This window comes from Mandrillus leucophaeus, unplaced genomic scaffold, assembly GCF_000951045.1.
Source record: "Mandrillus leucophaeus isolate KB7577 unplaced genomic scaffold, Mleu.le_1.0 Scaffold136, whole genome shotgun sequence".
NCBI lineage: Eukaryota > Metazoa > Chordata > Mammalia > Primates > Cercopithecidae > Mandrillus > Mandrillus leucophaeus.
The window spans coordinates 5,440,828-5,455,845 of NW_012101321.1; the positions used below are offsets into that span (position 1 = coordinate 5,440,828).

The following is a 15,018-nucleotide window of genomic DNA, read 5'->3' on the forward strand; positions in this document are numbered from 1 at the left end:
TTTTTTTTAAAAGACAGGGTCTCACTCTGTCTCCCAGGCTGGAGTACAGTGGCACAGTCATACCTCACTGCAGCCTCAAACTCCTGAACTCAAGCCATCCTCTCACCTCAGTCTCCAGAGGAGCTGGGACTACAGGCGCACACCACCACGCCAGGCTTAATTTTTGTGTGTGTGGTTTTTGTTGTTGTTGTTTTGTAGAGACGGGGGTCTCCATATGGGGTCCAGGCTGGTCTCGAACTCCTGGGCTTACGCAATCTACCCGCTTCAGCCTCCCACACTGTTGGGATTATAAGCATGAGCCACCATCCCCGGCCCTTATCCTCATGTTTGTACTAATTTCACCCTGATTTTACTCCCCTCCTTGGTCATTTTGCTGAGATTCCTTCCAACCCTCACTGCTCCCCGTGTGTGTATATTTACATACATACATATATGTGCATGCCATACATGTATGGATGCTATCACAGGTGAGAGCATGTACACACACTTGTATTTAAGCCAATAATCCTATTATTTATGTTCATGTTCAAATTGCCCTAGATTTGAGCAGCAGGAGTCCCTTTGAGCTGGCTTCTGTCTTTTGACTGGTCCCCTTAATTTTCGACCAGTTCCTTACTTTCTGGTCCAATAAGGTACCCTCGGCTTATCTTATACTTTCCCTGCCCCAGTCCTGGAAAGGAGCTCTTGTTCTTTTTAGTGGAGAGTACTTAGTATTTGGAAACCAAGATCCGGGCACAGTGTGCTCACAGCTAAGGAAGTATCATTGCTTCTAAGTCTTCTCAGCAGACAGACTCAGGAAACAGATGTTCATACAGTTGAGCCTTAACACAGGCTGGAACTTTGTGGATCTACTAATACATGGATTTTCCTCCCCATCTACAACTGCTGCAACAGCAACTCTTCCTCCTCAGTCTACTCAATAGGAAAACACACAAAGGCCTTTATGAGGATCCACTTCCACTTAATGAATAGTAAGTATATTTTCTCTTCCTTATGATTTTTGCAGTAACATTTTCTTTTCTCTAGCTTACTTCATTGTAAGAACACAGTATATCATACATAGAACACACAAAATATGTGGTAATCAACTATTTCTGTTATGGGTAAGGCTTCTGATCAACAGTAGGCAATTAGTAGTCAAGTTTAGGGGAAGTCAAAAGTTATATGCAGACACCCAACAGCGCAGAGGTGCTAACCCCAACATTGTTCAAAGGTCAACTGTCTACACAGAGCACGTGTGTTTATACAACATACAATCACTACTTCTGTATCTACCTATATATTTGCAAATCCATGACTTCCTACCAAGAAATCTAATTCTACTCCAGTTCTTCAGGTTTCTTTCCAGTCTCTCTCCTTCCAAATCTGTGAATTTCTTCCCAGGCGGTAAGAAGCCTGGTTCTCCTTCTCAACATGTCTGCTTATGTGCTCACTTAACATCTCTGCTCAGCACAAGCAATCTCCCAAATGCCCCAGCAGCCACCTCTGTCTCATCACCACTCACTCCACCATCCCTGCTGCAGACACCTCCACAAAGGTCCCCCTCTCCTTCACCACTCGACTTCTTCAGAGGCTTATTGTCTGCACTGGGAATGGAAGGCTTTTTTTCTTCTCTTGAGAACAGGTCTCACTCTGTTGCTCAGGCTGGAGTACACTGGCACAATCACGGTTCACTGCAGCCTCGACCTCCCAGGCTCAAATGATCCTCTCACCTCAGCCTCCCGAGTACAGGGACTACTCACATGCACCACCACCTCCAGCTAATTCTTCTCTACTTTTGTGGAGACAGGGTCTCACTATGTTGCCCAGGCTGGTCCTGAACTCTGGGGCTCAAGTGATCCTCCCAGCTCAACGTCCCAAAGTGCTGGGATTATAGGCGTGAGCCACCATCCCCAGCCACTATTTTTTAATGGTACCATTTTTAGGTAAGTTACACACTGAAAAATTTGCATAAAATCAGTAGAATGGCTAAAACCTTGCAATTTCCAATTATAAGTTCCAAGCACATATGAAGGCATCTTCTAATTACAATAATGTTAGACCCCAAACATTACAATAGGTAACATTTGAGCATTTACATGGTTCTTTAATCCTCACAATAACCTATATGGTAGGACACTAATGCCATCCATCTATCCAATAAAAGATCATTGCTGCCTTGTTTTCTTTACATGCTTTAGGAATTAAACATTTCCAAATAAACTAGCTTTAAATTAAGCCTTATTATTTTAGTATTGTAAATCTGATTGAAAGAGAAAACATCTGTAAAAAACTTCTTTTCTGATTATAAAAACTAATCTGTATCACTGTAAAACAGAGAGACAGACACAAATAGTCCCATTTGGGGGGCAAAAAGAAAAGGGATAAGACTAAAGCTAACCATAAGCCCACTCCTCAGGTGACTGCTGTTATATTTTGACGTGATCATTTCTAATCTCTTTTAAACACACACACACACGCACACACACACAAAAGTCTGTAGTTTTGGTATTCTACTTTCCTTACAACATTGCGATAAAAATATTTTGCCCATGTTCTTAAATACTTCCTACCCATTCTTATTATCTTCTAGGGACTCTTTATGAATCCTAAAATTCTGCACACTGTATTTCCTTCCAGGAAGAATTCTATTCTACTCTCTTCCCCACATTCTTCAGGAGACAGAAATCACAAAAGTTCAAAATTAGTTCCTTAAAATATTCTTTAAATTTGAGGCAATTTCCATTCTTCTGGAAAACCCATTTCCTAAAAGCCATCTTGCTACTTTCTTGATTTCCATTTATCACTCTAGATTATGGAAAATGAAGACTCAATTTCTCAAAAAAAAAAAAAAAAAGTCTAGGCACTTTTACAATACAATAGGTATTATCCAATGGGGAAAAATAGGTTTTCACTTTTAAATAACTTTTACCTTTTTCTGATTATAAAAGTTTTGCTTTTTTACTAAAATTAAATACTAAAAAGATGATCAAAATATTTATGATGTTATAATGCAGAGGCAGTTAACATTTGATTATGTTTCCTAAAATACATATAGTGGCTGGACGCAGTGGCTCACGGCAGTAATCCCAACACTTTAGGATATTGAGGCAGGTGGATCACGAGGTCAGGAGACTGACACCATCCTGGCTAACACGGTGAATCCCCGTCTCTACCAAAAAATACAAAAAAATTAGCCGGGCATGGTGGCAAGTGCCTGTAGTCCCAGCTATTCGGGAAACTGAGGCAGGAAAATGGCATGAACCCGGGAGGTGGAGTTTGCAGTGAGCCGAGATAGGGCCGCTGCACTCCAGCCTGGGTGACAGGGCGAGACTCCGTCTCAAACAAACAAATAAATGCAACACACACACACACACACACACACACACACACACCACAACTGGGACTTTTTTCAACAATATGTTGTTTTATATACCCAGCATTTTATCTTTATTATAATAAAAAACTGACATCAAGGAATGAGATGAATGGCCAAGAAATGAGCAAATTACAGTGTCAATGAGGTATAGCAGATGATACAGAATGAGTGACCCGCGTTTCAAAAGTGCTGATGTTTCTGATTTAAAAAAAAAAAAAAAAAGCTAAAAATTAACATTTTGAAGAGCAGAGACGCCACCTAGATCACGTGTTCTCAATACTGAAGGTGAGGCCGAGAGAAATTCTGAGTTGCAAGAGTGTTTATTAAGAAACAGCCAAACAAAATCAAGACAGGAATATTTAGAAAAAAGGTTGAGAATGCACGGCGATTTACTGATGACCACACATCCTTAAGTGCGAGACAATACAAAAAAAGGCTTTTTTTCAATAAACTGTCATTTCCCCATTTCTCTACAGAAAATGAATACTGTTGTCAATTGTATAAGTTCTGAATATATTAAGGATTCCAACCAGGTCATTTTGTGAAACATTTCAAATGATAGCTTAGCTTCAAAGTTTGCTCAGAAGATTTCAAGACTGAATATTGCTCATTACCATCTAAATATTTAATGCCTCTGAAAGTTTTTTTGGTTTATATAAGGTAAACAGACCCCCGCCTTCCCCACAGGTGTGTTATAAACACACTTCCACAAATAAATGAGCTGTGCAAGGAGTTTCACTGAACATCCCAAAAGACTGATGTTTCCCCACAGCTCACCCCGGAGCTTGAGGCAGAGCGCTGGCTTCAAGGGCATTCACCTATGCGTTCACAGGGCCCTGTGCGCAGAAGAGCTTCTGCTTGGTTTAATGATCAAATGCCTCTGATCTGAAACTCTTCATTATCTCTAAATAAAGGGCACTATTTTCTTCATTTTACCTTGATTCTGGAAGTTGTATATACAGTCCTGCCTGAAGGTTCTCATTCTGGCCAGTCCTGCACTTGATAGATGAGGTCCAGACAGAAAAGGCGAATTTCCACAAATTATACAGCCAGTAAGTGGAGGGGAAAACAGGAGTTATAATCTCAAGCAGGGGTCCCCAACCCTCAGGCTGCCAACCAGTACTGGTCCATGGCCTGTTAGAAATCGGGTCACACGGCAGGAGGTGAGCGGCAGGTGAGCATAACCGCCTGAGTCGACCTTCTCTCAGATCAGCGGTGGCATTAGATTCTCATAGGAGCACGAACCCTATTATGAACTGTGCACGCAAAGGATCTAGATTGTGCACTCCTTATGAGAATCTAATAATGCCTGATGACCTGAGGTGGAAGTTTCATCACGAAACCATACCCTATCTTCCCCCACCTCCATTCCATCTACAGAAGAATTGTCTTCCTTAAAACCAGTCCCTGGTGCCAAAAAGGTTGGGGACCACTTATGTAAACTATCTAGTGTTCTTTTTACATAACTGTTTTCTGCTGCCTGCAAAATATTCTAAATAATCTCAACATCGGCCAGGCATGGTGGCTCACCCCCATAATGCCAGGATCTTGGGAGGCTGACAAGAGGATCACTGGAACCCTGAAGTTTGAGAGCAGCCTGGGCAACACAGTGGGATGCCATCTCTACCAAAAAGAAAAAAAAATTAGCTGGGTGTGCTGGCATGCACTGGCAGTCCCAGCTACTCAGGAGGCTGAGGCAGGAGGATTACTTGAGCCTAGGAGGTTGAAGCTGCAGTGAACAGTGGTTGTGCCAATGCACTTCAGCCTCAGCAACAGAGTGAGACCCTGTCTCCAAAAAAAAAAAAACTCAACATCATTAAACTCAATATTCTACTACCTGCAGGGACAATTCTGGGGTAACTAGAATGAATCCACACATACCCATTTTGGATTTTTAAGTTTTGTCACATTATAGTCATACCACATATTTTATAACTGTTTTCACAAATTGTGACACCACAGCAGCAAAGAAAGAATCTACTCCAGGACTCTATCATTAGCCCAGGTGAATGTCCTAACAATCCTCAAATAGAAGTTGACACATAAATTATAAAAATAAGAGGCTTTATCATCTACACTCCCAAGTATAGGGAACTGTACGTTAAAAAAAAAAGTTAGAAACAAAATTTACACAAAAGGTATTCACCCTCAACTTTTTTTTTTTTTAAGACAGATTCTCGCTCTGTCGCACAGGCTGGAGTGCAGTGGCACAATCTCAGCTCACTGCAACCTCCGCCTCTTGGGTTCAAGCAATTCTCCTGCCTCAGCCTCCTGAGTAGCTGGGATTACAGGCGCACTCCACCATGGCCAGCTAATTTTTGTATTTTTAGCGGAGACGGGGTTTCACCATGTTGGCCAGAATGGTCTCGATATCTGGACCTCGTGATCCACCTGCCTTGGTCTCCCAAAGTGCTGGGATTACAGGTATGAACCACTGCGCCCGGCCCACTCTCAACTTCTAATTGTGAAAGAAATGAAGAGCAGACAACAACCACATTCCCATCCATCTACCTGTGTGTCTTTCATTATGTGCTGTGAGTTGGTCACAAAGCTATCTCACGACATTCCTAACAAGACCTCAAATTACACTCAACATCCTCTGACCAGTTTGTCAATGAGGAACCTCCAGCATCAACTAGTGTTGAGAGGAAAAACATCCACCACGTGATCAAAATGACATACAGTATGCTGCTTAATACCATTCTCCTGAATCTCTTCATCCAAGACTTGGCAGAAAGCACACATTTTCCAAAGGAAAATAATCAAGACCAATAGCAACTGTGAACACCAATGCATTAGTAAATATGCATAAAATGTAGGGAAGACATTCCACTCAAACGATAAGCTTATCTGGGAACAAAAATCAAGATACCCAGTTAAAGGAGAAGAAATGTAGTGCATTATAAATTCAATGCCTTAAAGTGGAGTGCTCTTTTGTCTGTTACAGAAATAGCTGACTTAGAGTTAAGGTAACAGAGCTTATCCTTAGAATTGACCCAGAAACTGCAGGAAAAGCCGCCAGGTGGCAGAATGTCCCAAGCCTCAACCAACTGTAGAGCAGTTCGTCACACCAAGAGCTGACCAGCAGATGGCACCATACCCTCAGTTTCTCAGTACCAATAGATCAGCGTTGTCTTCATTTAAGGCTTTTCATACAACAAACAAATGAAAAATACACTCAAACATCTTTTTATAAAGAAAGCTTCCATTTCCTTACATTCTGAATGTTGATCTGTAGTTCCATTTTGTAGTGATTGAAGTCTTTGGCAAGTTCATGGCCCTGATGATAGAAGGTAAACATCCCCTGAAAAAATGACAGCATCTAAGACACAGGAAGAAAAGAGGTATTAGCACAAAACAACTCAGGAGAAAAAAGAATCATATAAACAAGCAAGGGTTCCCCCCGCCATCTCACTGTTATTCCACTGAAATAAAGTGATTAAAGGGAAGTCAATAATATTCAAGTAAACCCAAATACACTATTAATTGATCTTTGTAGAAAATGATGCTTTTTTCCCTTAAATATCACAGCCATTAGGCAGCTTGTATGGCATGTTCTGTAGGAAAAATTGAATTATAAAGTCATCCATTTGTCCTCTTTAGTCAGGAGAATCCCAGTATTTGTAATTGAAATCTTATCACTATAGGTTGATACAATCTATAAGAAACTAAAATCACAGAATCGAAGAGCTCCAGACTCTCCCCAGCCACAGCCAACAGAGTGCAATCCCTGTGTTTTGTTGACAAAGATATTCCATGACTTGCCAGGGGCAGCCTCAAACCTGTAATTAAACCTTTAGTTTTCTACCAACTCCCAACCTGTCTCTAATTAGAGAGCTGTTGCCTCTGCTCCACATGTGAGTCAATAAATCTAAAGTGAAGAGAAGTGATTTGGGGAGAGAGTTAAGGAAATACTGAGATTCATTTTCTTCCAAATGCCACACCGTGGGTGGTTAGGAATCTGGGGCTGTGACACCAAATGCCCAGCAGGCTCCATTCCCAACATCAGCCATGACTTGTTATGGGACCTTGGGCAAATTATTCAACCTTTCTCTACTTTTATTTCCTTATCTCCTCATTGAGTAATAGTGTGGACTAATGAGTTTGGTACAACACTTAGAACAATGACTTGAACAGCGACTGAGCATTATAAATGCCCAATAAAAGCAGGCATTTACTGTTATTTCACATAAAAAGAAAGATTTTGAGGAGGTTTACTTTTTCTCTACTGGTTTAGGTTAATGACTATCGCTGCAAGTAAACCATAGCTCCACAAATGCTCATTTTTAATCATTACTTAGTTATTCTTGTTTCTATAAACCATACACACTATGGGTAAATTGTGTAGTGTGTGAATGTTATCTTAATAAAGCTGTTTAAGAAAAAGAAACCATTCAACAAGTTGATATTAAAATTAAAATGAATCCTGAAAATGAGTTCGTTTTGCTGAAATCCACATGAAATATCCTTTACATTATGTTATATATATTCATGTGCATGTATCTTCATAAATAAACAACTGAAGCTACTAGCAAATATCTATATAATCACAAACAAAAACCATGTGTTTCTAAAGTAAGTAAAAAAAAAAATGTCAGAGTAACTCATAAAATTGTCTCAAATGTTCCATATCCTGCTTCTAAACTTAGATTGCCATAAGCATTGTGAGTTGTGTTCGAAGTCATGTTACAAACAATTGTTTAAAGTATCAAAGTTTGAACTGGTATAAACAACCCATGTTCACTCATTCTAGTATAAATTATTTCAGAGAAATTTTTTAAAGACAGAGCTATAGGCTAAGGTAGCAGAAATTGCACTTGTTTGCCTTCCTTGAGATCATGTAGCAATGGGAATATTACATGTTGCAGTGCAAATACAGTTGAGAAACACGGATTTAGAGGCAATTCCTTGAATTCATGGCTGTGTTTGCCCTTTTCAATATGTCTCTTTCATGTTTATGCACTGTGGCCTCTAATAACTATAAACCAAAAATCAGACCTAGGAAGATAAACACTTATCTTATATTGCAAAACTCCACCAGCAAACAACTTGGCAATAATACTCACAGGTTCCACAAACTCAAACTTCTTTCGTTCTTGGATTTCCTGCAGCTTACACACATACTCGAGAGACAGTTCATAGAAGTGTTGCCGGTTCTGCTCCACTTGGATATCTGCCTATGTTAGAATCACAGAGGTTAGGCAAACTGGAGACGGTGAAAAGTGAAACTCTACATCAGGTCATCACACTGTGGTCCATGGGCCAGAATACGTTGTGTTGCCTGATTTTGTAAGTAAAGTATTGCAACACAGGCACAACCATTCATTTAGGTATCGTCTGCAGCTACTTTCCTGCTGCAACAGCAGAATTGAGCAGGTGCAACAGGAACTTTATGGTCCACAAAAGTCTAAAATATTTACTATCAGTTTCTTTGCAGAAAAAGTTTGACTCCTACTCTGTATGTTGAGGTTGACCCGCAAGAACTGAAGATCAAAGAGGTTTCTCTTCATGAAAAACTCACCCCAACCACAACTGATGCCCCAAGGCTGAACCACATGCAATCACAATCCACAAACATTTCTATGAACAAATCCTTTCAGAATAAAGTCTGCCTGAGAAAGGACCCAGCACCTCAGCACTCAGGGAGTGATGGCGGCAGGTGAGGAGGAGCCAGCCATGGCAGCATCTCAAGAACCCAGTTCTCAAAGGCGGGCCAGGGCTGGACGCCCATCTGCAGCCCTCACAACATCTCATGCCCTGGGAGGGAAACGGGTACCAGCTGGTCAGGAGGCTATTCCAAAAAAAGCTTCCAGCTTAGCTTGTCTAACTAGAAAGGAACTAGAAGAAGAGCATGACTCCACAGAGAATAGTGGAGAGAGAACTCATGTCCAAGAAACCATTCTTACTAGGCATCATGTGATATTTTTCCTAACTTAGCTAATTTTACTCTTAAAAATATTTATCTGGGCATTTCTCCAGAGAGGATATACAAAAGGCCAATAAGCACATGAAAAGACACTCAACATCGCTCATCATTAGGATGTAAATCAAACTCACAATGAGATGCCACCTCACACCCATTAGGGTGGCTACTATCCAAAAAAGAAAAGGAGTGGTGTTGGTGAGGATGTCAAGAAACTGCAACCCTTGTGCATCATTAGTGGGAATGCAAGATGGTACAAGCACTGTGAAAAACAGTGCTTTAAGTAATACTGAAATATAATGTGTTACTAAGCTAAACTGAAAATTTCTACCTAACACTCCTCAAAATCGCACTTTTGTGCCTTCATTAACCAGAATTCAATAGTTCAGCCACCAGCAGTTAACAGGCACAACTCCCAACAAAAAATTAAATTTTTCCCTCAAATTCAAAATAGTATTACCACATGACCCAGCAATTCTACAGGTGGGCATATACCCGAAAGAACTGAAAGCAGAGGAACAGATATGTGTACACCCCTGTTCATAGTAGCAGGGGGAAAAGTGACCCAAATGCCCACGGATGGATGGATGGATGGATGGATGGATGGATGGATGGATGGACGGACGATTCATATGTATAACAGAATATTATTCAGCCTTAGACAGGAAGGAAATTCTGATACATGCTACGACATGGATGAACCTTGAGGACATCAGGCTAAGTGAAATAAACCAGTCACAAAGGGACAGATACTATATGATCTCACTCATATGAGACCCCTAGAGTAGTCGAATTCATAGAAACTGAAAGCAGAATGATGGCTGCCAGGGGCTGGAGCAGGGGAGAATGGAGAGTTATTGTTAACAGGTACAGAGGTGCAGTCTGGGAAGATTTTTGAAAAAGCCCTGGAGATGCATGGTGGTAATAGTTGCAAAACAATGTGAATGTACTTAATACTACTGAGCCATATACTTTACAATCAAATCATACATTTTATTGAAATTTTATTCATATATTTTATAACCAAAAATGTGTTTTTGAAAAGCATTTAATACATTTGAAACAACACATTTCAAAACGTAATAAAAAACATTTCAGCAAATACTTTAATATATATTACTAAGCTAAAATGAGAATTTCTACTTAACACTCCTCTGAATCATATTTTTGTGCCTCCAATAACCAGAGTTTGATAGTTCAGCCATCAGCAGTTAGTTGGCACATCTCCCAGCAAAAACACAGTAATTTTGTTGAGTATTTAACAAAATAAAGACATAAGAAGGGTGGTTTCCTCATTTGTCATTACTGGAAAGGCCCTTGAAGAAATTTATACCAGCAACAGATTTATCAATTTGATTTTATCTTTTAGCAAATTCTCTCTCCTGGTTGTTCTTGCTACTGTAATGACCCTTGCATTACCAGTCAACCTCTATCACCACCCCCTTAACGTTCTGAAAATCCAGAACTGTTGTGCCACATGCTCCATGATTAACTCACCATAATCCCTGGGATCACTGGCAATGATGGCAGTAGCGGACAGTCTGGAGCAGCCGCTGTGGGGACACCAGCTGCAGAGCGCAAAGTGTGGCCAGGGCTGCGCACACCATGGTACCCGCGGGGGCCAGAAACAGGCAGGAGTCCCAACTTCTATGGAGTTGTCAGGGCAGGAGCCCCATGTTCCCAGACACAGCTGCAGCCACACGGCCACAGCTCTGGGCCAGGGCATCCCCATGCTCTTGAGGGCCGGGGAAGGCCCACTGCCCCGCCAGCAGACTTGAGAAGTGCCTGCTCCTGCTCTCTGGCTTCTCCTCGCTCCCAGCACCTGATCCAGTGTGGAGCAAAGTTGTAGCCAAGCCTAGGTACTGTTCCCACCCGGCCGAGTATGTGTGCACTAGGGTGGTGCTGACATGCCAGCGCCCCCAGTAACCCCAACCTCCAGCTCGGCCCACTCTGGACTTTGGATGCCAACAAGCACAGGAGGGAGGCCAGGGAGCTGAGAGCAGCTCGACAGAGGCCTATCGGCATCTCTTGGCGCAAATACTTTGGGTGCCGTAGATGACATGTTGACAGCTGCAGGAGACAGACAGGTTCCTAGGTGGGAAGGGAGAGGTCCCTGGTGAAACCCCACCTTTAAGCCAGGATGGCCTGAAGCCTGGGAGCCGCTGGGCTGCCAGTTCTGGGTGGAGTCTGCAGACAGGAATGAAAACTTACGGTGCTTTTTCCAGGCCCACCCATGGCTGCACATGGACCAGTCAGCACACTTCCTCCCTTCTGAGCCCAGAAAAACCCTGCACTCAAACAGACTCAGAAAGACATGGGGACTACCAGCTGTTGGAAGAAGCAACCCCCGGGGGTCTCCTCCACTAGTCAGGATGACCTGCTTGTAGAAAGGAGCTACACACTAGAGGTCTCCCCTCCACTGAGAGCTGGACACTCATTATGATGACCTGCCTGCGGAAAAGGGCTACTCACTTCAGGTCTCCTGAGAACTGTCCTGTTGCTCAATGAAGTTCCCCTCTACCTTGCTCACCCCTGCAACTGTCTGCATACCTCATTCCTCTTGGATGTGGGACAAGAACTTGGGACCCAAGGAATGGCCAGATTGAAGGAGCTGTAACACAAACAGGGGTGAACCTCCCCCTCCCCTGCTCGCCACATTGTGGGTGATGAGAAGGAGAGAAGAACTGTGGTCCTTCAGGGAGCCCAGATCTAGGGGCTCCCTGAGCCAGGGCTGTGACACCCTCTTTGGGGCTCTGTGGTTCCTGGTGTCTGTAAGTTTCCAGGCGCCACCGTGCCCACAATGGAAGCGACCTGCAGTATGCCTGGTCTAGCCACAGCCTTGCACGGAGCCGGTGCCTGTGCCTGGAGCTGCCTGCCCCACCACGGTCGGCATGCCTGGCTGCACACAGTGGCCAGACCCTGAACTCACTCACGAACCCCTCGCCACTCCATGCCTGACTCGCCTTTGGCAGGCATGAGATCCAGGCCAGTAGCACAAGCCCAGCGCAGCCTGCCGAGAGGAGCTGGCAGAACAAGCCCAACGGGCCAGAGCAAAACTCAGGCAAATGCATCACCAGCCACAAAGGTTTCTGCACCCTAAAGATCCCATGACAAGAGCCCTCTCTTACAAGAATGCCATGGACGTCCAAGTTGTAACTAGGGTCATAAAATGATTTCCTTCAGCCTGACCTTTAAAAATGAATCTAAAAGGCAATCACTATACATTTGACAACTCCAAGCAAATCACTAGTTTTTAACAAATACACAATTTCGCTTTGATTATCAACTAATTTCTAGTCTTTCCAGCTGTAAATATATGTAAGAAAGTAGACAAGTCTCACACAAAGTTATTCAGGGAATCTGCTTCTCAAGTAGATTATTATTACACTGAAATATTATCATTTGGCTACTTAGGAAGAAAAAATAGACTTCAAAAATAGAAATGGAATTTTCTCAAATATCCAATACCTGTTACTGTACAACTGTTAAGTAGAATGTAGGGGTGTGGATGAACGTAGAAGCTATTATGCCCAATAAACATAAAGGTATAGTAGCAAGGCCTCAGAGAACTGCCAAAATAGCCAGCATGGTGCATGCCCAATTCTCTCCTGATTATTCTACTCTACTCTACTCTACTCTACTCTACTCTACTCTATTCATTTTTTGAGATGGAGTCTCACTCTGTCGCCCAGGCTGGAGTGCAGTGTCGCAATCTCAGCTCACTGCAAGCTCCGCCTCCTGGGTTCACACCATTCTCCTGCATCAGCCTCCCGAGCAGCTGGGACTCCAGGCACCTGCCACCACACCCGGCTATTTTTTTGTATTTTTAGTAGAGACAAGGTTTCACCGTGTTAGCCAGGACGGTCTCCATCTCCTGACCTTGTGATCCACCTGCCTCGGCTTCCCAAAGTGCTGGGATTACAGGCATGAGCCACCACACCCGGCCATCTCCTGTTATTTTCAATTGAAACAAGAGGAGAGAATGAATTATGTACGTTTCTAAGCCTTTGTTCAGTATCATTCCCTGCAACTTTTACAATCTCCTGAGCATCTCAATTCACTCAAAATTAGCATTACATTAACCACTGCCAAAAGTAATGAATATCCAAACCTAACATTTTCCCCTTCAAAAATCATACCCCCTATTAAGGGCTTTACACTGAAAATAGAAGGCTGTTTCAGTGTGAGCACATAAGTTTGTAAAGAGCAAACAGAGCAAGATAAAAAAGTGTATGTAATTTAAATGAAACAAATTATTCATCTTTAGGATCTCTTCATGTTTCCGGAGGTGAATTATCTTTGGGACTGATAAATTACTGGAGCCCCAGCTCACTGTACAAGCATCTCCACACTTGTTCATTCAATAACTGTACATTAAGTACCTAACTCCCTAAAAGGTACTGTTCTAGGCACTGAAGATAGAACACTGAATAAGACAATGTTGTTGCCTTCAAGGAGCTTACATTCTAGTGGAAGAAGCCACGTAATAAATGAACAGTATGTCAAAACGGTTATAAGACCATGAAAAAAAAATAGGCTGAACCCTGTGGCTCATGCCTGTAATTCCAGCACTTGGGGAGGCCAAGGCAGGTGGATCGCCTGAGGTCAGGAGTTCTAGACCAGCCTGGCCAACATAATGAAACCCTGTCTCTACTAAAAATACAAAAAATTAGCCGGGCGCGGTGGTGGGCGCCTGTAATCCCAGCTACTCAGGAGATAGTGGCAGGAGAATCGCTTGAACCTAGGAGGCGGAGGTTGCAGTGAGCCAAGATCTCACCATTGCACTCCAGCCTGGACGACAAGAGTGAAACTCCAACTCAAAAAAAAAAGGAATATGAAAAAAATATAAAGCAGAGTAAAGGGGACATTCTAAATAAGAAGGTCAGGAAAAACTTCTAATAAACTGACCTCTGAGTGGAAGGTATTTGGAAGAGTACTTGAAGGTCTGAGACACATGGATGCGCGTTGGAAACATACCAAGCAGAAGGAAAACAAATGCCACGGCCCTCAGTATATACTATGCTGACCCCAGCTGGGTTGGGTGCAGAACACACAGCATCCTGTGGGCCCTGGGGCCTCTGGAGAAGCCATTAGGAGGGTTTGGAGAAGAGCGAGTCATGAGAAGTGGATACACTCAGATTATATTCTGGAACTAAAGATGACATACTGATGGACTAGATGGGAGGCGTAAGAGAAAGGGCCAAGGTGACTCCAAAGATGTTGCCTAAGAAAAGTTTAAAATGAGATACCTAATGAGAAAGTGAAGTGGATTTGGAAATTTACTTGGGGAATGAAAATCTTTTTTAGGATACCTGAAAATGGAGGTGAGAGCAGAGGTAGAGAACTGCTAGCATAAAGGGGGTCTGTAAAAGCTACAGCTATCATCTCAAAATTGACAGAGGGCAGGAGATGAGGGAGCACACAATAATATGTAACAAGTAGAGAACAGGGCCCTACCCAAAGTAAAAGCAGTAAGGATGAAGTGGTGTAAAAGCTCCTTTTTCTTTTATGAACTGTCAAGTGCCATCCAAATGTCAGTCAAAGACATTAGAGAGACAAAAGAAAAAGTCACATGTGGATGTCGAACCAACCATACACACACAGAGTGTGTAACTACATAGCTGACATTTAAATATAATCCAGGTTTACACAAGACTTAATACTGTGTCATTTTGATAATACTTTAGCAAGTGTTTATGACAGTAGTACATAATGCCCAGATTCCTTATGTGTTAAA

At 42.5% G+C, this 15,018-nt stretch overlaps 1 protein-coding gene across 1 annotated transcript in view; it reads right to left on the reverse strand.

Annotated features, from left to right (window-relative positions):
* Nucleotides 1–15,018, reverse strand: part of ARHGAP10 (Rho GTPase activating protein 10) — a 351,063-nt gene that overhangs the window by 199,832 nt on the left and 136,213 nt on the right. The window contains exons 6-7 of the mRNA XM_011973261.1: nt 8,425–8,535; nt 6,576–6,680 (exon numbers count right to left, since the gene is read on the reverse strand). Of these exons, the coding sequence (XP_011828651.1) occupies nt 6,576–6,680; nt 8,425–8,535 (216 nt within the window). The remainder of the gene's footprint in view (nt 1–6,575; nt 6,681–8,424; nt 8,536–15,018) is intronic.